Here is a 25,545-nt window from a genome sequence, read left to right as displayed (position 1 = left end):
GCTTTGCCTTTCTCTTTCATCAGAGAACCTGAGCATTTCTCTGAGCTGCAGAGGTTTCCAAGTGACTTAGCAAGTGCTTAAGATGATGAATGCTCTATTTTGCTGGTTTGCATTTTTTTATGTTCTTACTGGGTGATAGTTTTATGCATTGTGTTTTGGATGTAGATGTATGGTTTCTTGGCTTCTGAGCATTACCTTGCTCAGAAACAGGATATGTTAAATGGCCTTCAGCCTCCCTGGCTGACGTGTGTGTTCAGTTGACTGTGCACACTTACGGGGCGTGCAATTTTAGCCTTGGTTGTTTAAACTATGAATCTAGCACAAGGTGGAAGATGATGCTAGCAATGAAGTACAGCTTTACAGATAAGATAAATTTGAATTGCCATGCCTGTTACCATAATCTTTCTTTTCGTTTTTCAGTAGGCTGTTGGAAGACAATAGCATATGCAATGATACCCATAAGAAAAGACAGCTTTTTAGGTTTGTATGGCTTTATTTAATATTCAATTCCCGGTAACTCTCGCTCATGATTCTGTGTCCTCGCCGAGGGAGGCTCTGACAGGTGGGGGTATGTCAGTTTGCTGGATGGAAAGAAGAACGGACAACAGAATTCTGACCCTGCTCATCCCACCCTCTGTGAATGGGGAGCTCACAACAAGACCCTTTCCTTGGATTCTACAGGTCTTTGGCTCAGGAGCCGTATGGGATTTTCAGCTGCTCGGCTGCCACAGTCTGGGCGTGACTGTGACTGGTGGAAGTTCATTTTGCTGTAGTCTGTGCAACAGGCACGTTTCACAGACCAGTGCCCAGACTGACCTTTCTTCCTTTCATTGGTTTATTAAAAGCTGAAATAAAAGCGAGAAGTTCCCTTCTCTAGAGCAGCAATGTTTTGAAATGCTTTCTCTGTGGACTTTGTACTCCAACCTCAATTCCTGCTGCCCAGAGAACATTCAGATGTGTCCTGTATCCCAAATTGTGTCCCAAGCCACAGGGAGTTAGCAGGAGCCAGTTCATGTTTTCATCGAGAGCTCATGCTGGCCACTGATAGCAGGCAGAAAAACTCTTCTCCGTGCAGTTTTGGGCTAGCCTTGGTGATCTGAGAGTCTTGGATTGAGCATGCAGGATTAAGGAGCCATCTTATGCGCAGACACTCTAAATAACCAGTATCTGTTTGGGTTTGGGGAACAGAAAGGAATTTTGTGTAACCCCAAACCACTGACAGCTGGGATACAGAAGCATTCTGTTTCCCTTTTCCACTAGGATCTAAGGGCATTGTTAATTTCTAAGCACAAGAATGACAAGAGTCTGGAAATAATATACTTTGGTTTGGGTTTTTTTTTTTTTATTTTCCAGTGAAATCTTGAGGACAATTTATTTAAAAAATATTTTTCCTCAATTTTTTTTTGTGTGGCTGCTTTTGTGCTGTTTCTCTTCCCCACTGTCTGGGTCTAGCAAAGGTCACCAGGTTAATACTGCTGATCACATCTGTGACGGGCTCTGGTCACAAGCAAGGAACGCGCCAGCCTGATCCCGTCTCTGATACGCTGCTCCTTCATGGACCAAGTGACAGAGCTTGGCAGGTTCTCCAGCCTTCTAAAAGCCATCCTAAAGCCAGTGTTATTAACATCACTTGGGCTAATGGTGGTGGAGCACTAAGCTGTGGTAGGCATGCTGGTTTTATCTCAGCAGCACATTGCAAGCAGTTCACCTCTGTGTTCTACTCACAGTTTACTGTGCTGTTACTCACAGTACACTGGCTGTACAAGGACAGACAGTCTTCACCCAGAGACCTTTGCAATTGCTGTATGCAGAGGAACAAAAAGCAGGAACCCCGTCCAACTGGTGGACCTGTAAGTGGAGCATTAGCACAGGCCAGTTTGGGGTCACACTGGGAAGACACATGGTATGGGGAAGGCTTTGGATAACTTTAGGGAGGAGATGATGAGTGTCATAGGTACCACACAAGGTGTGACAGAAACAAGGAGGATGGATACGAAGACAAAGGGTAGAGGGCAGGTGAAGTTAGTGAGAAAAATACTATAGCAACAGCAAAGGGAGAAGTAGTGAGAGGGTTGCTGAGGGAAGACACTGGCCAGCAAGCAACAGAAACGCTGCATCAGCCCGATGCAGTGGAGTCCTCTTAGGATGTATGCAAAGGGGAAGCAGTGCTAAGTGCTGTGCATGTATAGGTATAGTATAAGAGTATAGTAGTGTTCACTTGCTGAAGGCAGATGGGTGCAGGAGTCAGATGCCCTGTTTCAGGCATGCTTTTGTAAATGCAGAGTATTTCCTTTCTTTATAAGTCTCACCGCACGGTACCCAAGGATACGCTTTGCCCTGATACGGTTTTATGGGTGTATAAACCTTTGTTTCCTGGTGTCTGTAGGGGTAACAGGGACAGCATGGGGAAGACATCTGGCAGTCGACAGAGCAGTACAGAAAACGAACTGAAATGGGCAGACCACCAGAGACCGTGGAGCAGCACAGACTCGGACAGCTCAAATCGAAACTTGAAGCCAGCCATAACAAAGACAGCCAGTTTTGGTGGGATAACCGTCCTGACGAGAGGAGATAGCTCATCAAGTAACAGAAGTACCGGCAAACTGTCTAAAACAGGTAGCTAGTACTGTATTGGGTTCACAGTGCTACTTGTTGTGCGGTGGTGGATGGCTGTACTGCTGCTTGCTTGTGTGTGGTGTATCACAGAATGGTTTGGGTTGGAAGGGACCTTCAGAGATCATTGAGTCCAATCCCCATTGTGTGACTAGATGGTGGATTACATGAATAGTTGCATTCCTTGTGCCTAGCAGATGTGGATGTCTGTATGTCCGTCTATGTGCGTAGCTACCTGGGTACCTGGTATTGAGTTTTTAGGCATCAAGAAGCAAACCGGTGCCTGAGGTTTGCAAATCATCGGTGTGTTAGGCTTTTCCTAGAGCAGAGTACGTGCGTGTCTGTTTGATCACTGCCTTCACTTGCAGCCTGAAAAGGTGGCACTCCTTTCAGACAAAGCACAGATTTAATAACCTTGTTTATTAAGCTTTTTGAGTCGTGCGGAATTAAATGTCATGTATCTGATGAGAAATCCAAGAACATTTTGTTGTCGTTGCTGAAATTCAGACCAGCTGGATCTTGGAGAACAGCCTCTCCTTTGCTGGTGGATGAGGCAGTGTGCTGTGGTGGGAGCAGGCAGCAGTGCTGGGCTCACAGAGGTCCCCCTCATCTCTCAGTTTTCTTGTTTAGTTCCCATTAAAGGAAAGCACCATTTAAGGAGACTGGGAACATGGTGGGAATTCTGCATTTATTTGTATTAACTTCATGGGTACATTAACATAGGAGTGAGTCACAGGGCTTAGATCAAAGTAACTTCAAGCCATGCCGTTAAGCTCCTCCATTATATTTATGTGTAGAAGTGCATAATAAATAATGAGCCCATCAGATGATTCCATCAGTTTGGTTCATTTGATACATGTAGTACAGGACAAGTGGTAATCAATACTTAGCACTTAGTGCTTTTCCAGCTTGAGAGTGTTTTATGGACAGTATTGCATTTAAACCCAATTTATCAAATCTGGATTGGTCAGATTTTACTCCTGTTCCCAAAACTGTACAGTAGCGTTTGCCACAATTCAGGATGAAGTGGAAGGGATGCTTTATTTTTCAGGATAAATTGATAAAGCTTTTTACTTGGCAACTACATTTTGGACCTTTGTATCTTGAATGGAGTTTAAAATTTTATAGAACCATAAAATCGTTTAGGTTAGATGGGTGAATGAATCCCTTAACTGAATGGGACATCCCTGGATAGCCAGCACTGCTGATAAATGATGGCAAGCGGTTTGGTGAGCACTTCCACCAGCTCCTTCAGCACCCTTGGATGGATCCCATCCAGCCCTATAGACCTGTTTGTGTCTAAGTGGTGCAGGAGGTGCTGACCTTCTCCTCTTAGATAATGGGGGCTTCATTCAGTCAACCTGTCCCATCAGCCTGAGGAAAGTCCTAGGAAATAATATCTGAATCGCTATTTCTGTCCTTGTCTCTAAAATCTTATTGAATGGCATTAAAGCAGAAAAGAATGACTGTTCAAAAAGTAATGGGGAAATGTGTCTTGATAATAAAGTGCTCTCCCTTTACTAACAAATGCTGAGTGCATTCAGAGCTGTCAAAACCCCCACATGCTGTTTGCATATGTTTTCTAAGATACATTAGGTAGCGATACTTCATGGTGCATGTTTTGCATTCGATCTTCATTACTCTGTATTCCAGTCATAGGCAGCACTGGATGTCCCCAGGCTCACTGCACGTTTAAAGCTCGCTCATGTTTTTATTTTGGAGGATCTTGTTTATTTTCTGTTGTTTTTACTATAGCGCCTGAAATGGGGTTGCAGAGGTGTAGCCGCGAATGTTAGCCATGCTGCCCTGGTAGTGTGGCAGAACCCGGTAGGCACCAATTCGGTCCTTGTTCTCCTCTGCAGAAAGTATTAGTCTGATCTCTGAAGGGCTTTATGATTCGCAGCGATGAATATAACACTTTTTTATGTTGCATATCGTATGTATGAAATCAGGCTGAAGTCATGAGTAGGTCAGAATGTTCTTCACTGGCTGAATGATGGAAAATGTGAACATTTGAAATGTGAAAGCTATTCTGCATACGCGACAGTCATCCAGAAGCATTGACAAACATCCTTCTTGAGCATGGGAGTATTAAACCTTTCAGGCTTCTCACAGATGGTGCACAGCTGCCTTAGAGTATATCCAGCGATGCAATATCAGCATTAGAGTCCATTTTTTGATATTTTCACCAAAACTAAATGTTCTGCCCTTAACCTCAATGTCTGATAAATCAGTAATTGATGTTACATAGCAGACGAACAGAAACTGAGGCACAGAAAGATGTTAGCCTCCCCTTAGGCAAAGACTGATCACAGAACGTGCTGTTTCCCGCAGTGGAGTGCAGTGGTGTCAATTAGTCTTAGACTTTAATTGCATCCAGCTGCATGGGAATTAGAGCTTAGCAAAGGAATGATGTTATTTCATTCTTGCGAACTTCACAAACATGGCTGTTTGAAACCCATTACATGGTTATCTTACTGGTTCTGATGGTTGCTTTCCTGCACCTGTTGATGGTTTAGAAAGCCTTATTCCACTGCAAATCACAGACTATATAGTGCAAATAAAGTCGTCTTTGTTACTCTGAAGCTTAGTAGGTATACAGAGATGTTTTGAGCCATAATTCAATACTGAGTGGAGTCTTAATAATTTAACAAATTGCAGTCAGATTGCATAGACTACAATTTAGGACATGATAAAAAACCTTGCTTATTTTAAGCGTGCAGTAATATAGTAGACTTTTCAGGGTTGACTAAGCATGTCGAGGGGCAAGTGAAATAGATGTCCCTGTAGGCATAAAAAAATGTCTCTAACACACCCATAAGAGAAAACCTAGCTCGTCAACTACCATGTTACTGTCACTGACACATAACAGCAGGTTTTAATACACGTTATTAGGAGGGAAGACATGATGTGTTTCAAAGAAAATGTCCTCTGAGTATCTACATATCTGTTTAATTGTTGGAAGACTCAAAAGATGTAACTATTGCGTCTTTAGCTTCTCTTAATGTATTTTCCATTCAGTGGAATGCACATCTGTTGGAGTTGATGTCTTTCCTCCCCATTTACCAAAAGCTGACTGCACTGGGGTATTAGCTGTGTTGATACAGATCTGTAGGGATCGTTAACTTCCTTGGAGGGGCTCCAAGTAATTGGAGCCCCAGTCTAATCTCTCCTGTTAGATGTTCATTGACACTCCTGTTGGGGAAGGACCATTATACACAGGCACTGCAATATATTAACCCTTTTAGCATTAGCCCAATGGATCTTGTGAGCCAGAGACACTCTAGGAATGTTGATGTATAGGCAATAAAACCCAAGCCAACTGCTTCCAGTCATACTCTGCGCACCAACTGACTGTACTGAAGCATCAATCCTATTCTTAGAAGTGCAACTTGCAGAGAAATGATTGTGTTCACACGAGCAGGTACCATTAGCCTTAAAACTAAGTACATTGTAATACACAGAAATGCAAGTGCCTTACAAAAGTAGTAAATAAATATTCCCAAGCCAAGAAACTGTATCTGTCTAAGACAAGAATTATTTCCAGAAGTGGTCAGTGCTCTGCTGTCCCTGAAATATTGACTGTGTGGAACAAGGAGTTGGTAGATTTTGAGAGTCCAGTTGATAAGAAAGGAAATACCTCGGGCGTGGAAGGTGGGATGAGCAGAGTCATCAGATACTGAATGCTGTCCCCATGAAAATAGAGCAAGATATGGCCCATCACTCACTGGCAGTCAGATTATTGGGAAGTTAATGGTACCTCTGTGCTCTTCGCTCCAAGAACCCTCTCAACTATTAAGTGCTTGTGGTGATTTTTCTGTCTCTTTTTCTTTTATCACTCTTTTTGAGCTGCTGTATCTCTCAATACTTTAGAGCAATGGAGAGTGATGAAAATATGAAGGTTATTATTGTGTCAACTGTGAAGCGGCAAGAAAATTGTGGAAGAATCTAGAAGTAGCCATCATTACATACTGAAAAAGAAGAGGTTGGGTTGTGTAATGGGGGCAAAAATCTCATTTAGCCCAAGTTCCTTTCAGAAGTCTTTAGCAAGACATCTCTTAATGTGAATAACGTCAAATAGTTCACTCTTTTTTTCATTTGCTACAGTACTGGGTTCATTATGTGGTGATTTCTTATTCCACATTTAGGCACTGTGAAAGCAGCTAATCAGAGCTGCAAAGACAAGATTAATTGGTGTTAATTTCTAAACATTAGTCTTGGAATTTACATGGCTTAATATGTGTGACTTAAAATGATAGGAAATAAGTTGTAGTGGTGGAAAAAATGAAAATAGACCATTCTTATACATGAACAATGAGGGCAATATTGGTTAAGTAGTAATTTCTGGGGTTTTTCTTTTATATTCAGAAAATTGCTGATATGGATTTGTGTCTTATTTGGGGTCTATCAAAATCACCACCTTGATCTACTGACATAGGAAAACAGATCTCCGTTTCAAGGCAGACAGCTCAAAGCTCTTGTGTTGGCCAAGGTGGAGTGATAGCTCCAGAGGTTTTTCCACTGCTTCTGTCTACCATTTGATGAGTACATCTGAATTCATTGCAGTCCTTTGGCTTTTAACATTCAGGAGCTGGTAAGGATCAATCCACAATTCTGCCTGGAAAACAGCTGAAAAGGGGACAAGTAGCAAACAGTTGAATGTCAGAGCTGCAATGTGCTTTTACACTCGCAGCATTGTCCAGAATAGCGCGAAATGGGGAGAGTAAAGTCTGAACTCGGGCTTCGTACTGCATACATGCTTAGGAAAAAAGGGATTGTGAAATCTCATCACCCCTCCTGCATCTCCAGTTAGCCTTCTAACCTGTTGCGTTCAACAGGTGATGGAAGAGAGGAGAAAGTAAAGCAAGAACTCAAAGAAGCAAGGGGGATGCCAGATGCTGCTTGCAGCTTGGTGAGGATGACCACCAGGAATATCTCTGCCATTTGTAGAAACACTGAGATCTGAAATGATCCAATAAATTAAGCTATCCCTGCAGGATTAATCTTTCTAACTCCCCAGCCTCAGTCTAGGAGGGGGAAAAATACAGCAACTAATACAACTTTGACGTGTGTATATAAGAATTAAGCATTTCATCTAAAATCTCTGCCAATTTCTCTATTAGGTACCGCAGGAGCAGATTTAGGCTCCTGCTGATGGCGAATAATGCACAGCTCATAAAGAGGACTGTTCATTGTCGCTGCCATATGAATATAAAGTTTAAAGAAGTTGGATGAAAATGTGCTTTACACAGTAATCCGTATTAGTCTGTGGAAAAGACCCTCTGTTAAGTAACAGGATGCTGGTGCGATTTCTTCAGAGGAAACCTATTTTGGTCTAATTATGGGGCAGCAAATCAATTTCAATGTGGATTTTACTGAAAACGAATCCAAGGCTCTACGCAATCCACTGCAGTCCTTCTGTAGTATCCATAATATGAAGGATGTAATTTGCTCTTTAAAACGTTTGCTGAAACCTAAGTCTGGGTTCTGTGTTTTCTTTGAGTATGCACCTGCAGGAAGGCGCTAAGGAGGTTAGTAACTATTGTAAGATGACAGTGCACAGAAGTAAAGTAACAGAAGTTGCAATTAAAATATACTTTGGGAGGAAGCATCCATAGAGGTATTTGCTTTCATACCTCCCTTGTATTTGTCCTAACATGCTGCTTCAGGGAAGCCATTCACCTGAGCCTTACGCTCTCAGAGATCCTTGTCATTTTTACACGAAACAAAGTGAAATCTAATCAAGTAAAAGCCCTGAAGTTTGGAAATAGTATTTGTTGCTTGAAATAATGCGTCTCCCCATCCTTCCAGGCAGCAATGTGGTTTAGCACGTTTCATTTATCTTGATTGAGCCATTTTAATAGGCTAGGTGCTGAAACACCCAAGCGGCAAAAGTCTTGGGTAGGTTTAAGTTAATATACCTATGGCGCAGCCTCTGTGCTACTTGTCTGACAGTTGCTGTTGCTGGGTTGGGTATTTGTTTTGTTTTTCTTTACAGAAAATGTTCCGTTTGTTCTTGTGTAGGTTTTTTCATTGGTTGCTTGGTTTTTCTTTCATTCACGAACAACATGTTTAGGTTTTATACCTTTATATAGTGTTTTTATACCTTTTATATATACCTTATATGAATATACCTTTTATATTTATAGTTTTTATACCTTTTTATACCTTATGAACCAATTTTGCTGAATGATAAATACATGCTGAGTGCTTTGCATTGTTTGATAAAGCTGTTTATTGGCTGGGGGGGAAGCGGTTGTTGGAGGAGGGAGGTCATTGAACTATAGAAATGCCACTGGATGCTGAGCTCAGCAGGGAGTGAGAACCCCACTCCTGCCTACTGGGCATGGAGCAGCGCTTGCCTTTGCAGCCGGTGAGGGCTGTCCTCATGTCTGATGGGGACTGCGGTCCCTTGTAACCCCTCTGCCGTGTTTGTGTCTCTCTCTGTTAGGCTCAGAGTCTTCCAGCAGCGCTGGCTCCTCAGGGTCGCTGTCACGGTTACATCAGCCTCTCCAAAGTGCATCTCTTGTCCCCGGGGTGACAGCCAGCTCTTCAGGCAGCGTGTCCTACCCTGAGAATGGGATGAGTGGCCAGGTGGCCCCCAGTAACACCAGCTATATCATTCTTCCACTTGAAGCTGCAGGGATACCGCCTGGCAGCATCCTTCTGAACCCGCACACAGGTCAGTACAATGCTTTCCTGCCTGGTGCTGCCCTTTGGTGTTTCCAGTGTAATGTGGGGAGTTGACGCATTTCTTGTTTCTGGAGATATTTTCCTTGAGACACTTTATGAGGAAGCCCGTACACATGGAAGTGACATTTGGCAGGGTGTTTTCTCAAATCCGCAGGCAAAGCTGGGTTGGCTTTGTGAGGCTGTTGTGGCATGGCAAGTAGGAAGTGATACAAAGCACACTTGTGCTGTTCCAGAGAGGATATTAATCTTGTGAAGTCCTAGTACTCCTTGGCTGTGAATCCTCTGAGATTCTGTTAATTTCAGTAGCAACAAGTACTTTTCCGTACCACGCATGCTGAGATTCGGTGCAACCGAAATACGATGTCAAAGTCTTAGACATTGTGCTTGACAGCAGAATTTCAAAAGGCTTAAAAGGCTGCATTTGAATTAGCACATCAGAGTTAATTTTGTTGTGAGCTCTCTGATTAGCCATTGTATTGAAACTGGAAATTTTCTGCTGAAAGAAAGCTGTAACCTCTGCGGTTCCTGGTACTTGGCATCACTGGGGCACACAAGTGAGGCACTTGGAGTCACCCAGCACTGTGGATGCTTCAGAAACTATTCAGCTTGAACTGGAGTGCTTGATGGAAGATAAAGGCAATTTGGTACCTCCTCGGTCCAGATGAAGTCCAGGTCGCATTCTGCTATTACTCCTCACAGTGTTGTACTTTGCAAGATTACGAAGGCTCAGGGAGGTTGAGACCGTGATGGTTCTGCAGTGATTTGGGTTATTTCAGTGACTATGATTAGCTGTGCTGTCAACCTTAGCTGAGTTATGCCAGGTTTAAAATAACAAAGCCTACAGTGAAGTGTGTGTTCCGTTATATTGGGAGCTGAGAGTGAACTCCAAACTAGTTTTTCCAAGTCTTTAATGGAGCATTCAGGAGCTTTTTATGTGAAGATTTTTGCTTCTAACCAGTATTTTATGTCTCTTACACCCCTGTGTCCCAATGTTGTGGTGCAAATACATAAAGCTCACGCTAAAAATACTTTTTTTTTTTTGGTCAGAATTCAGTCAAGAAAAACTGAAAATTGCAGCATTTGAGAAAAACATAGCCTTGACAATCTCTTAAAACAAGCTCTCCACAGTGACAGTAGTATTTGGGGCTGATCGATATACATCAGCATGCATAAAATCAGGCATTAGTAGTTGTTTGCTTAGATTCCAATGTGATACATTCTTTCCAGAGAGGTGACTTAGTAACTTGCTCAAATTAGTGCCTTTTCAAAGCTTTTACTACTTACATGTGCTTTTGTCAAGCTGTTATAGTATTGACATTAGAACCTAATACAATCAGCATAAATGGGGATGTGGGGCATTTCTTAAACACTCGGGGGAGAGGACAGAGTAGGAGATGGGCGTAAGACAAAACCCATCATTACCGTTGGTTTGGAAGTCGACAGTTCTGTCTGTAACGCTGGAATTCCTCGGTCAGTACAGAAGACAGCATTCTGCGTGCTGTGTGCTCCACTTCCACACAGAAGTCATCCATAATTCAGGTGATAGAACTGTCCATTTAGCAATTTGCAGCAGCTAGCTGGTATTTTGCCCTGGTACCTAGGAAATCTTTTTCTGCTATAGGTATAGAGCCCTTCAATGCTGTCACTAGACCGGAGCACCTTGTCTTCCCTCCTAGGGTGCCTCATTGTCTGCAGAGGCATCTTGGGGAGATCCATGTGCATTGGTATGTTTAACATTCAGGGAGCAATTGGGTTTTGTGTAAACAGAATTTAGTGTTTCTTCCAGACTGTTTCTGTAGCTCCCTGGTAAATACATCCGTGGTAAAGACAATGGAGGGAGCAGTTCTGAGACTGGAATTCTTGTCCCAGATGTATAGCTTCACGCTGCTGCCTGTGCTGGAAGTCAGGGTGTACTGCAGCGTCTGCTGTGTTTTTAACATGCAGCGAAATACATGCTGCAGATTTGCCACACTTTGGGCTCAGAATCTTTGCATCTTATTAGGGTAACGCTACAAAAGAAGCTCCGTAGGGAGGAGGCTTAGATAGCTGGATGCTGCGCTCAGCTATCAAAGTGATGGATGCTGTCAAAAACATAGCTGAAGAGAAGACAGTTTAAAGAAAAGGGAAAAGGAGCTTTGTTTCCTGTAATGAATAGATTTTCTTTCCCTATGTAACACCATTCTTTAGCTCTTTCTTCTCTTCTTGCAGAGTGGCTACTTCCAGTCTTTTTCTCTCTTTTGATCATAACACCATGTCCTTTAAAGATCCTTGCTTCCTTTCACACTGTAAAGTCACTTGACTCTGCAAGCCCCTAATGGCATCCACAGATGCTGTCAGTATGTCCCTGCTCTGATTATACCTCAGCTCCTCCTCAGGTGGTGGCAATCCACACTTTCTTTTCCATGTCTATAGTTTCCTTTGTTTCCTCTCTTCTGCTTTACCCTTCTCCTTCCCCAGTGAAGATACTTTTTGCTTGCTTTGGGAAAGCACCATTTATGTGGCTGTGCTGTTTTACTGTTTCACCCACTTCAGCAGTCTGGTTTACCCTTTAAAGGATTCTTATTGCCACATTCTCTGACTTAACCCCTTTGACAATTTAAGAGCATTTACATTTCATTCTTACTCCTTTAAAAGATGTCACAATCTGTGTCCTTCTCTCTGGGCCACAGTTCATAGCTTACAAATGTCTTCCCTGTTACCACATGATCTTTCCTCTTCATTTCTTATTTCAAGGTTTTTTCATAAAAGGTCTTTTTTTTTTCATCTTTAAAAGCATTTTTAGACCTTTTCCAACTCTGCCATCCTTCATTGAGACACAGGAAGTGCTCTTTACAGTTTCCCTTGAGCATCTGGCGCAGGTTTTGGGAGCCTGTTATTCTGCTCACACAGTCTGACTTCCCCAGTCCCCTAAAGTACCTCTAGAGCCTGAGACTCCCAAATCTAGGGAGTCTTTGCCATTGTCACCCAGTGTGTTCACAGCAAGGAGCAGGAAATCAGCTAGTGGGCAGAACTGCCCTGTGCTTTGCTTCCATTCGCTCTAATGATAACCTTTCTCAGTGTGAGATGAGCCCAGTGTAGTAAGACTTCATCCTTAAAGTCTTGGTGCTTTAGAGAGAGAGCAGGGTTTCTTTAGCCAGTGCTCCTCGTGTTCCTGATCATAATTAATAAGAGGGAGGAACTGAAAGGCTGAGGAGTACCTAGAACAGGTAGAGATGCTTGTGATGTACAGACCAGAAATTCATTAATTCACTGTTGCTCTCAGCCACCAAATTCTTCCAGATCTCCCTTTTTTTCTCAGATATTCATACTTTAGTTACCTACATTACATGTTATCACTGCTAAAATTCCTTCTTCTCAAGGAAACATCTGTAATTGCTTTGGTTTACCAATTCATGATGGAAGATAACTGAGGTCATGGAAAACATTTTCCTCACAGAAAAAATGCCATTTCTTTTTTGTTCATAAGACAATAATTTGGGTAAATTTATTTGTATTTCCACAAACATTGCTCTTGCCCAGCTGAAATACCTCAAGCAAGAAATGTTCAGCAACTTAGCAGAACTTTGGCCAGGATTTGTCCTGTGTATAAGAGATTTTCAAAGACAGTGTAAATGTTGCTTCCTTGATAGCTTCCAGTGCTGCCTCCTTTAATTACACAGGGCACAGCTCTCGAAAGTACAGCACTATGTCATTAGAATGTGTAAATCAATTAGTAATGAGGGTGGGTTTAGGTGTTTTTCCTTTCATTACAAACTGTAATGTATCAGGAGTAGTTGTGCACATTGGACTGCTATTGCGTGGCAATAAAATGTACGTGAATATTCTCTACCTCCAGTGTTTGATTCAGAGTTGAGTTTTAGCGTTAATTGATTCATCATTGAATGGCTCCAAGTAACCATCGCATCTGACTCATAGCCATGGTAACCTGCCACCCATTCCTTGGGAAGTCATACTGCCAAAACAGGTATCTGCTGCCTGCTTTGTCTGCTAATGAAAAAGAAAGGAAAGGATGGCTGATCTGCAGTGGGGCATTGAGAGTGATGAGTACTGGTGTAGCAGGTCAGCTAAACAGCCATCAGCTAAAGCAAGGTTGTATGCTTTCATACAGAAAACATTCTCAAAGGTGCTGAGCAAAGGCAGGGTGCTCTGTTTCAGGTCAACCCTTTGTAAATCCTGATGGGACACCGGCAATATACAATCCTCCCAGTGGCCAGCAGACGATGAGGAGCCAGATGGTGGGACAGTCTCAGCAGCAGCCTTCATCCCAGCAGCCTCAGCAGGTTCAACAGCCACAGCAGCAAATGGCAAGTCACCTTGTCACACAGGTAGGTGTGGTGGCCATTGGAAAAAGCGAGGAAGCTCTTGTGGATATGAAGAATGGCCTAAAGGGTAGGAGGGAAGGATGCAGGTAGACAAAGTATCAGGATGTTCTTTTCTTCTGAAGCAAATGGGGCCCGTGGTTTGTATTTTCGATGTGTGTGACATGGGTAGAGAGGGGAAGATTCCTTTCAGTTTCGTCTAAAGCATGGTTTCATTTTGCAAAGGACTTTTAAGTGAGTTGGTGCATATCTACATATATTTATTTTGCAAAACTTGCCCACAGGTGAAAGCTGAAGCATTGAATTCTCCAGCTAGCGTGGTCTGTAATTCTCCCCAAAGAGATGGGGAGCTTTCCCTGTCCCTTTCGACAGCAGTGGGTTTGAATCAAAGAGTCAAACACAACACAGGGCTCTACAAACTCCTCCATGTCCACTTATATGAGGCCTGATCTATGGGAAGCCCCCTCTCTGTGCACCCCTGCCCAAGGTCGTGGGTCTTCTGCCTGCACCCCATGCTCTGGCTGTGACCCTGCTCTGAGCCACAAGCTCTGGCTCTACAGCAGGAGTGGGGAAGAGCAGCATAGCTTGGGCACATGCTATGGTGTATCAGCTCTCTGGCCCCTGGCTGAATGTGGCACGTGGCCAGATGTGCTTGAGCATGGTCAGCATCTGCTACAAGCTTAATGTGATGGATTGTGTGTTTGCTGTCCTAAAGGAGAGGTGGGGGGGGAACTACTCAAGCAAGAGCCCTACATCCTGCTTACTCGCAGGGCAGCCAGGATCTACTGTGGTTCTTGTGTGGCTTTATAATGTGGCACAGTTTATCCCGGGCTACCCAGAAATACAATGCTAAAATGTGGTGCAGTTGTTTGGATTTTACAGGGTTTGGATTTGTGTGTTTGTGGCGCTTATTGCATGATTTGGTTTTAGCAGTGTTTGAAGACAGAGGTAGTACCGAACCTGTGTAAGACTCATGGTAAATGAGAGATTAAACTAAAAGGAATAATAAAGATATTCCAAGGTAATAGCGCTGTAGAAAATTACACTTAGATAAACATCTACAGCAAATAAACATCTGCTCCAAGCTGATGGGTCTGTCTTTTGGTAACTCACAACCTGTTCTTTATCATTTGTTTCTTTTTTGGCTATTGTGTTCTGCCAAAGCAGCTTTACAGACATTATTCTTTTGCCTATGACACCCTCATCAGTTAAATCAGCCGTTATCAGAACTCAAATATGCACTTACGCTGTGCTGCTTTCTCATTTTATCTTTATAAATTAAATGTACAATCATAATTCGGCTTTGCCTCCCATCAGTAATAAGGTGTAGCTGTGGCTTTATTTAATCTAGCAGCCATCAAATATGTGAAAAAGGCAGAAAAATCTGTGATAAAGAATAGTTTGGTATAAGGCTAAGATGAAGATGAAAATTGCAGTACCTGACCTCTTGTACCTGGGCTGGCAATGAGTCGCTTGCATTTTCAGAGCTGTGTTTGGGACCTTCGCTCTCAATAACAGAGGTGGCAGGGGTGGTCGGTGTTATGTGTGTTTATTGTCTTTCCCTGTGCTTATTTTGCAGCCCGTTCAGGCAATGCAGCCATCTTCTCAGTCAGTCCAATATCCAGCAGTTTCTTATCCTCCCCAGCACCTCCTGCCAGTCTCTCCAACGCAGCAGTTTTCTGTGGTACTAAAGATTTCTCCTTTCATTTTTCCTTTCCTTGATGTTGGAGTTGGGTGTGTAAGCATGAGTATGCCCAAGAGCCTCTGGGTAGCACTAAGAGGGGTGACAGCCCCATTTGCCGTAACACTTCTGGTACTGACAAGCTTTCCCTTGGTTCTGGTTATCCAGCCTGGAGGATGATGGCAAGAGCAGGGCTGTCTACCTGCTTAGCAGAGCATCCAGATAAATGTTTCCTTGTGCTTGTGATAGGAACTTGTGTCTTCCCACTTTGTGTCGAGGAAGCTTAAATTGCTAACTTGGATGTTTGAGATTTGGGCTATTCCCCTCTTATATCCATGAAGACTGGAGGACAGAACTCCAGAAATCCTTCTTTTGTGTTTTATATTATTTTCTCCGTACCCTAAACCCACTGCCTGGATTCATTCCCTGGTGGTACCAGAGCACTTGGGAAGCAGAGTAGTGGTGAACTGGCTGCAGAAGGTGTGGTACACTGCGTGTCCTGAGAAAGCACCAATGGACACATGTAATAAACAGAGTGCTGTCCTGGAGTGTGCAGCTGGCTTGGTGCTTACTGGGCTAACATGATGCTGTTGTAAAATGAAGCTGACATTTGGAGAGGCACTACAAGGTTCTTTTTTTTTTAATGCTATTTTTTATTCTCGCTCTGATAATCTTGTTTATGACTGGTATTTTTTTTCCCAAGGTAGAGATGTCATGTAGTTATAGTAAGAGATGGAAACAAAGCTGAATGGATCCTTGCAGCTAAAATAACGTTATCAATGCCTGGTGGATGAGCAGTACCATTTAAAGGACAATAAAAAATGGTCCATGCTGAACAGAAGTTGCATATCTCAATGCTAATTCGCTCGAAAAGCGTCTTGCAGGCATCTCAGGTTGTTCTAGTGATAGTCATAGGAAGGCTGATATTTTCAATGGCTAATTTAATAGTGAAACTTCACCTGAATTAATGTCTTCAAGGCACATTGCATTATACACACAGTGCATTAATTACAGGGTTTTGAAGCTCTTGGCCTCTATTGTACAAAACCAGAGACATTCCAGGCTCAGTGAAGGGTTTGTTTGCAGTTGCTCACCATCCAGGTAGCTTTTTTTAAGAGACTGCTTCAGACAAACAACTTCTGTACCTAAATACATATGCAGGAGGATGGTGAAGTTAATAGCATTGCATTCTTACATCACCTGAGGACCTGCCAAGGGTGTTTGAAATGTTCTCCCGTGGTATCTGCTCTCAAAGTGGGATGTTAAGTCAAATAGCATGGATGTTCTAAGCGAAAAGCCTTTTTGTAGTGCATATTCCCTATCCATGAGGGCGTATGAGGAAGGGACCATAATCTGGAGCACATAAAAGAGTTTTATGCTAGATTTATTGCGGTATAGAGCATGTTAAGTATTTAAGAGTTTTGTGAGACAGATACAAGTGAAGATGCATAAAGACATCTGTAAGTCTTCGACCTTCACAGAATAAACCTGAGAGAGTTGATTAGAATGGATCTTTTTTGCAAGACTGAAGAGATACTGTCTAGAATCCCTGTATCATTACCAGCCCTAATGAGCCTCAGGTCCATTGACTTTATGTGGTACTTTCATCCCACCATAGATTTATTCTTTTTCCCCTTCGGTCAAATAAAGTACTTGTTTCTTTCTAACGCTGAATAAAAAGCCTTAAAATAGCAACTAAAGGCTCAGCTTTTTTTACTTTCTCTGTGTTTACAACCTTGGGTTTTCAAAACAGTCCAAAAAGGTAAAGGTCTGCACCCGAAACCTACTGATTCCCTCTTGGGATCATTTTGAAACACAGGTGTCATTACCAGCCTGTGCTTGGCTGAGGAATTCAGTGTTTGGGGGAAGAGGTATTCATAACATTATTGTCATGCCCTTTATATTCAGAATGTCTTCTTTTGAACACTGTGAAGTTCACTTGTCATTTTGGAATGACATGGAGGAGCAGGGTAAGAGCCAAAATAATTGGCTTTTGTGCCATGTGGTGCCATTCCCCCTTGCAGTCTGGAAGTCTTTTTCACAGCATTTATAGTGCTTTTAATTGCCTCCACTTTTATAGATCCCCCTGCAAAGTTTGGTATTTGAGCCAAGCGATTCCTTTCCCCCTTTGTGTCCTGTTTGAATCTGTTTGGTTTTGCCTATTTGCGTCCCTACTGCAGACATCATGCCTGCATCATCTTCTACTGCCTTTTGCCCTGCAGCGAGATGACATGACAACACAGTTCAACCAGATGAGCTTGAGTCGTCAATCATCAGGAGACAACCCCGAGTCGCCGTCTGGTCCTGTGTACCCATCACCTATCTTGCAGCAGCCTGCCCAGCAGACGGGTTACATTATGGCTTCTCCAAGTCAGCAGCTTCCCCCAGGAGGCTTTACAGGTTCAGGTCCACCAGGATCCCAACCAGTGCTGCAGCCACCACCTCCACCCCAGGGCTTCGTGCAACAACCACCACCACCTGCTCAGGTACGCATAGCCTTTGCTATTGGTTTGACGTGTTGCTCATTATAACAGTTTTAGGTAGCAGGACACTTGCAAAGCCTCTATCATTTCCTGGGTTTCAGCAATTCCTTCCTTACCCTCACACCATTTTCTGAACACATGCTCATACTCCAGGACACGTTTGCACATGGTAAGGGAAGAGTTCCCCTCTGTCAGGGCATTGTGTTGGCGTTGTGACTGGCATAAGTGTTCAGATTATGAACATCATTTTCCAGCTCAATTAGAAATGTAAGATGGGGAAAACAATAGAAAGGGAAAAAAGGATTTGTGGATATAGAAGCTTCTTTGTTTAAAAAGTGGTTAAAGAAGTGGGGGAAGATCTTGGACGCTGTTCTGTTCTTACCCTGTTTCCCTATTCAAAGTACAACTAAGATGGCACTTAAGGACGTGGTTTAGAGGTGGACTTGGCAGTGCTAGGCTTACAGTAGGACTCAATGATCTTAAAGGTCTTTTCCACCCTAAATGATTCTATGAATATGAAGGAGGGTAAGTAAATATCCATAGTCCTTTTTCCCTGTATATATACACCAAAAGAGCAACACGCACATCAGCCCAGGTAGTCGTTAATCATATTTAATTGACTTGAACATGTGAGATGTCACAGATCAGTAATTTTAACTGTCTTCCTGAAGACTGATTATGTTTTACTGTTCACTACCAAACATCTCCACTTGTCTCCTGGGTACCTTTACGGAATATTGAAAGTGATTACTGTCAAGAAGTAAAATGCACAGATGACTTTCTGGCCCATTTTCAAGGCATACACTTTAAAAAGATGAATTCCTTTATGCAATCATGGATAACTTCATTTAAACTCTGCTTTCAAATGGTATTAATAGTATTTTTCTTGGTTTCATTTTATCCTTTGGAAGAAAACACCTGAAAAATAAAGAAAAGAAATCACCATTTCTTTTAATGTAGAAGTAGTGTAAATCCCACTGGGTTTTTTGTTTGCTACTTCTTACTGAAGATCTCCAATTGTGTTTGTTAATGGGATTCTGTATTGCCACAGTAATGAAGAATTTATACTCTTACAGTGTTTTAAGTGAGCTAGAGATCCGGTTAATTAGATCACTAATTAAAAACAAAAGAAACCTGAGGACTGCTGGATGCTGACACCCCATAGAGGACTGTGACGTCCGTAGTTAGAAACTACGCAGGCATTTTTTCTGAGAGAAGGCTTGTAATAAAAATAATTCTGGGGAGCCCAAGTTCAATGTAATGTGATTATTAAAAAAAAAAAAATTGATAATATTGTAGAAAAATATTTCAGTGTTTGCCAAATGTAGCACGTTCTAAAAATATTTGGGAGGAAAAGGTGACCTGACAAGCAGATTCCATCTCCCCGCCTGGACGCAGTCTCCTTAGTGAGCAAGTGGAGGCTGGCTGGGCTTCTCTCCTCACGTACAACCCTCCAGTGGCCTCAGTGTTTTCAGACATCATTTAATCAAACCTCCCGACACTCCTAGTGAACCGGATCAGTGTGAGCACATCCATTTCATGAGCTGTCACTGCAGCAGACAAACCTTGCTGTATGGGGTTTGCTTGGCGGGGGGGGGGGGGTGCTGCAGCATCCTACATCCCATCCTGCGTCTGAGTTTTCACTCAGTTTGGCATAGCGTTACCTTATGAGGCTGTTTTCCCTCATTCATACTTGCTCTGGTACCACTGGAGAGTCAGGTGAACTTCTTCAGAGGACAAATGACGAGGAGGTGTCTTTTCATGTAGAGGATGCTGTAGGACCAGTACCATACTGGTATGTCCAATGACTGGTGTGTCTCTACCCCAAATACAGTATGTGCAGGCACTTTCCTCCTATGTTACAACAAAGTGGAAAGTTGCCAAGGGCAGAAAAGTATCTTTGGGGTTTGCAGCAACCTCAGTTATTTCACTGGGGAATGGTTTGTCCCCAGAGGGGCATAGAAAGGCGAGAAATTCTGCGGTGTCAGCATCTACTGCACTGCACACACCATCCGTTTCCAGCTTATTGCTGTTCTAAAAGATCCTTGTCAGATACCACCGTGGAAGAGGGTGGTATCAGTCCCTGCTGCCTGTGTCCCGGTACTGTGAAATAGTGGCTTTAGTCTGCAGGGAGTTAAGAGGGTGCAGCAGGTCACAGCATTCGCATGCACAGATAGGAACCTCTGATCGATGTCTCAAGCTTTAATTCATTCTCTTCAGCCCTAGAATTTGGCACTTTGGTTTGTGTACTACTTGTAGCGCGTGTACAGCAATAGAAGGTTCCTCGTATAAAAAGATGTGCAAAGCCTTGGGAAATAGTTGTTTCTCTGCTCTAATAGCTTAGCTTTCTGTGTAGGGCCCCCAAACCCCAGCTCCCCATCCTGCCCATGGCAAAACTTCACTGTGGTGGTGGCTGTTGGCGTTCTGCTTTACCTTTACTCTTTTGGGCTTAAATGCAATAGTGAGGCTGCTCAAAAGTGCAGTTAAGATGGTAATGCATGCATAACATGATGTGATGTACTAATCGATGCAGTCAATGTAAAACCACTTCTATACCTTAAAAGTTGCTATTGAACTTATACCAGTAAAAAAGAGGCTTGACTCTAATGGGTAATTAGTTCCTGCACATGCATTGCTGATAAGGTTCTAGTGGGCTGGCTGTGGTGTCCTATATGCTGTTGGAAATTAGTGGAGGTCCTGTGAGTGTGATCATTTCCTTTGGGATCTTAAAGGAGGAGAAAGAAATGCTCTCCAAGCCTACAAACCCTAAGGTATTACATGTAAATTATTAGGGTTTGTATTAAAGTTCAGTTCAACATGGCTCTGTGGCTGCTCTCCAAGATTCTTTCTCCCAGGCTGCATCAAAGCAGCATCAGACTGAGTTTGAAATGAGATGCCTTAGAAGTGGCAAGAGGACCCCTTACTTTCCTTTTGCTGTTTCTTTCATCACAGCTATTCCCCAGCTTGCCAACAGAGTAATGATTTAATAACCTGAAAATAATGATCTTTGTTCAGCCAGTAGGGAAAAAACCCACAAAAATCCAAACCAAAATGAAACAAACAAACCTTAACCATTAGCCGGGGTTTGCTGAAAGGGACTTTTAGAAACTAAAGCCTGTTTGCTTTCTATATCACAAATAGGAAATGTGCATCTTTACTTTCTCTGTGTTCTTCTATTCGCAATTTTCTTCTTTCACTGGTACTTCTATAACACTTATGGGCCCAGGCACTTCAACAGGGGTCCACATTTGGGTTTTGCAGCACTGTTTCCGTGGTGCTTGTCATTGCCTCTGCAAATGAAGAAGTGGGAATACTGTGAGTAGCCTGCCAATGGGAAAGGATATGCTCACTTAAAAGTTACTTTCCCCATGGAGTCATTCTTCCTGAAAAGCAAACTGGCAATGTGATGTCCAGAAATGAGGTGGCAGGAAGCCTTGGAGAGGCTTGGAGAAGTAATACACATGTGCAGGTATTGTTCATCTGAGTTCATTGTGTGTCTTAGCTGTCTATTTCCGTAAGACCCCTCCGAGAGAGTCCCTAGCTACCTTAAGACAAAATCTTTATGTATAGCATGTCTCCTCTAGGAAGCTTGTCATGAAGAAGGCTGGTGAGTCACTGCAAGTGAATGGGTCTTAGTGATGATCTTAGAAAATGAGAAATGAGGACATCCTACAGTTGTACACAGGTCCATTATGTTATGGAGGGAGTGGAGGAAGGAAGAGAAGGGGGGGAAGGAAGAGAAAAATCCTTGAAGAATGACTGATCCCAGTCAGTTAGATATTGGGAAGAAATGGTACCTCCATGTGTCTATACATCACTGTGGTTTCTGTTGTCTTCGCTCCCATTTATGCTGCTGTTAGCAATAGTGTCAGCATCACTAATCATCCGGAGGAATTTGTTAATCCAAACCTAACTGGATATCAGCAATGTTGAGAGAAAATAGAAGACAAGCTGTAAGTCCGTAGGAAGAGAGTTTAGGAAAGTAAAATCAGCCTGAAAGATGTGTGGAATCCTGTTTCTACCATGAGGAAATGAACAACATCCCTGTGAATTTAAGGGGTGCTGCTAGAGAGCAGTTCAGGGAGACCCAGCCTGGAAATGGGTTTTGAACAGTATGTGGACAGAACAAAGTAGGAAGCACATCTAGGGACATCATCTAGGGACAATGCACATTAGAAGGAGGAAGAAGAAATGCCTGTTTGTGCCATTTCATGAGTGTCTCTGAAGTGCTGTGCCCAGTCAGTAAAAGCTGCATATGAGAGAAAAAACAGAATGCTTTGGAGCAGTCAACCTGCAAACAAGGAAGGTATTCACCATCAAAATAAGAATATCCAAGGTGGTAAGGACCATCTGTCAACTGTTTCTATGGTAGTTATTAAAAAAGAGGGATTTTCTACAGTGTCAAGGATTAAGATCAAGAAACTGCTTTTAGACTGAAGAAGGCAGCATTTATCAAGGTGTGGTCTTAGAAGGGCTCTTTTAAATCTAGGATGACCGTATAGTTATGTTGGCATGCTTGTTAGTGCAATAGAAACTTCCTGGTTCTGTAAGTGAAATACATAACATGAGCAACAGGTCCGAGGCTGGATTGTGCATTCACATGGGAAAGCGATTCAAGTCTAATCTGGCATGTCAGTAGGCTGCTACAGAAATGCAATGGTTTTTGTTGAAGAGCACGTAAGCAAGGTGTTAGTAACACTGATGCAATGAGAAACTAAAAGATTCAATAGGGTCAGAGCAGGCGGTGTAAGTGATACTTGTTATCTCTGATCCCTCTAATTCCACTGTACACTAAAGTAACAGCAGAAAGGACAAATAACACGTTTCGACTACTGATGCAGAGATGTACTCAAGATAAATGAAAATGGATCCTTGCAAGCCCCTCAACCATGAGAGACCTATTTTATCCAATGTCTGTGTTTTACACCAAGCCTTTCTTTTAATGGCTGACCTCTTAACAAAACCCAGGAAACCCAGTCAATTCCAACTACAGATAAATAGCCCCAAACCAACTACAGGCAACAGCAACAACAAAAAGATCCCATGAAAACCTTAACCTCTCGTTTGCAAGTCATGTGTGTGTGATTAGTGGCGTATTCATCCATTAATCTCGGTGAAATGATGATTTTTTTTTTTACCCAACACTCCTACTACTGTCATTTTTCAGGCTGATAGATTGCGCTCTGACAAGCTCCTAACTGGAGGCATATAGCCACTGTATTCCAATGAGTTGAGAAAATGAGAGCAACGGAGAAAACCCTGTGACTAACCGAGGTGTTACCTGGGTGGGAAAAATAAATACCTATTTCCAGAGTACCCTAAATACTTCAGCGTGCGTCGATAGTTTTGTGCTGAGCGTATTCAGATACAAACGTCACTTCAAAACCTACATTCTTTAGGCTACAGTTTAAAGTTAATGCCTACAGAATCTTTCCACAAGAGATAATTCACATTGTTCTCATCTGTTCACGTATCCTCAAACATCTAGGGGCTCATCTGTACAAGGCAAATGAGGAAGTTAAGGGTAAATCAAATACATTTAAATCCTTTAAGTGAGATTAAGCTGCTGCCAGGAGAAGTGGGAGTATTTCCACAGGGGTTTAATATTCTTTGATTTGTAGAATGTCGTAATAGGAAATAAAGAATAGTTGCTGGAATGTCTGCTCTGTTCCCCTGCTCCAAGGCAGGATCAGCTCTTTGCGTTGAATTTACTTAAGCTGAGCCTTCTCGCTTCTTTCGAATCTATTGTAGAGTCTTGCTGAGAGCAGTTCCCTTTCCACAAGATGAGTTTATCACACTAAACTTGCCTGATCCACAGTTTACACGGCTGTGATGGTTAAAGACTGATTTTGCAACTTTAATGTCTGGGTCAGCTTTCCTATACCTTGTGGCTTTGCTTTGAGAGAAGCCAAGCTCATCCTGGTTTTGTCCATTTTACAAAGGCATTTTGCTTTGGTTACTTTAGTCTCTAAAAAACCAAATGGCTCAAGGGCAGGCTGTAGCCATTCCGTGCCACTTGGTATGTCTGGAGGGAGGAGAGCTTACATTTTTCAATCAAAATGTTCTTGTTTTTTCTGGTATTTGTTTGAATCTGGCTGATATTACTAGTGAGGGGAAGAGTTGCATTGATTGAATGGAAAATGAATCAACCTTGAAGAATGAATTGGTGTTCAGCCTTTTGACTGACAGGCCATATTGACTGTCAGTCGGTCTGGGGGCTTCACTTCACCAGCCAGACCAAATTCAGCTTTGTTGATCCTGACGCTTTTCCTACCAGTTACCCATTCGGCAGTGTTTTGCTTGCCCAAGTAGCCATCCATACCCTCTTCTTACCTAGTCTTTTGTATCTATGCCTGTGATTTCCCATCTGACATCATCGCTGAGAAAACTGCTGGTGTCTCTATTGATGTCCTAGCAGTACGCACAAGGATGCTGTTAACTTTACTCTGCTGATCAAGTTGAATGAGCTGTCTCGCGAGCCTTTCCTCCATGCAAATGAAAGTGGCAAAAATAGTTCTTATTTTTGTATGAAAATTGAAAACCAAACCCAAACCAAAAGCATTTGGTAGGGCTCTGTGCATAGGTCCGAGGAGGATAAATGCTACGCGTAAGGGGGAAAATAAATTAGTAAATTGTATAAAGAAATGCTTAGGGATGTAACAGAGAAGCGATGTTCAACCAGAGCTGTGTCCCACTGCAGTTTGACAATACCATAGGCTATCAACCTCTGTCAGGTAACTACAGCATCCACTGCAAATGAAAATGAAAAACTTGGAGTGCTTTGAACTTGGCAAAGGTCAGTGGAAAGCTGTTCAGCTCAAGTGTCTCAGTACAGTGCTATAGCACGCACAGGACAAATGTGCAGCTCCGGTCACCCTCAAACATCCATGTTCCCCTGCGTGATGAGGTGATGTAGTACACCTTGCTCCATAATGACAATCACAATAGAAAAAAGAAGCCCACCTAGCAGAACTTGCTGGCTCAGTGCTTACCCTCTGCTCCTGCAAGAAAGAAGTTATGGTTGTGTTTTGAACTGTAATTGTATTCACACGAAGTGAGGGAGAGGCTGCAGGGAAACGTTCATGTAGCTGTTAAACAAAAACACGGATGTAATCATTGTTTCTTACAAGTGTTAAGGGCACACTCTCTCTATCTTTCCCTCTATCTTGCTTCTATGTATTTTCACTCCAGGCTATTCTTGGCTGCAAATTGACCATTTTTGCCAGAGTTCACTTACTGGTCAACATGCTCTGCATGTGTACTCTGTTGATATGGGAGGTGGTGTTTGCATCCTCTTTTCTGCAGCATTTGCTATTTTACTGTGATTTCTTTGGTACATGCTTTTTATGCAACCTGTATGGTTTTGTCTCTTCCAATTAAATTCTTTTTTTTCCCCATTTCTTGAAGTATCTGAGAAGAAATTTGGGCACCAGTAGTCCTTTTCCTAGCAAAGCTAAGAAGCAAGCAGCAGGTTTTGAAATGGCACAGTGCAAACCTCTCCTTCCGATTACTGTTACCACTAATCTGCTCGATTTGAACTCCTGCTCCCCTTCCAGTTGCGTTTGATGTTGTGTATCTTGGAGCTTTAGGGCCTGTACTTAGCCGCTGTTCTCTTTCTTTGCAGATGCCAGTGTATTATTACCCATCTGGTCAGTACCCTACCTCAACAACTCAGCAGTACAGACCCATTGCCTCAGTTCAGTACAATGCACAGCGGAGTCAACAGATCCCACAGACTGCACAGCAAGCAGGTATT

At 42.7% G+C, this 25,545-nt stretch overlaps 1 protein-coding gene across 3 annotated transcripts in view; it reads left to right on the top strand.

Annotated features, from left to right (window-relative positions):
* Positions 1–25,545, top strand: part of ARPP21 (cAMP regulated phosphoprotein 21) — a 422,740-nt gene that overhangs the window by 362,020 nt on the left and 35,175 nt on the right. For 2 of the 3 annotated variants that reach the window (XM_065665399.1, XM_065665398.1), the window contains exons 14-20: positions 421–480; positions 2,387–2,619; positions 9,065–9,295; positions 13,462–13,631; positions 15,205–15,309; positions 17,529–17,792; positions 25,414–25,540. In XM_065665399.1, the coding sequence (XP_065521471.1) occupies positions 421–480; positions 2,387–2,619; positions 9,065–9,295; positions 13,462–13,631; positions 15,205–15,309; positions 17,529–17,792; positions 25,414–25,540 (1,190 nt within the window). The remainder of the gene's footprint in view (positions 1–420; positions 481–2,386; positions 2,620–9,064; positions 9,296–13,461; positions 13,632–15,204; positions 15,310–17,528; positions 17,793–25,413; positions 25,541–25,545) is intronic. The other variant, XM_065665400.1, reaches the window with a different exon arrangement.

Source organism: Lathamus discolor, chromosome 2 (genome assembly GCF_037157495.1).
Source record: "Lathamus discolor isolate bLatDis1 chromosome 2, bLatDis1.hap1, whole genome shotgun sequence".
Classification (NCBI taxonomy): Eukaryota; Metazoa; Chordata; class Aves; order Psittaciformes; family Psittacidae; genus Lathamus; species Lathamus discolor.
The sequence above is the reverse complement of the archived record's forward strand: the minus strand, read 5'-3'. Positions and strand labels throughout refer to the sequence as shown.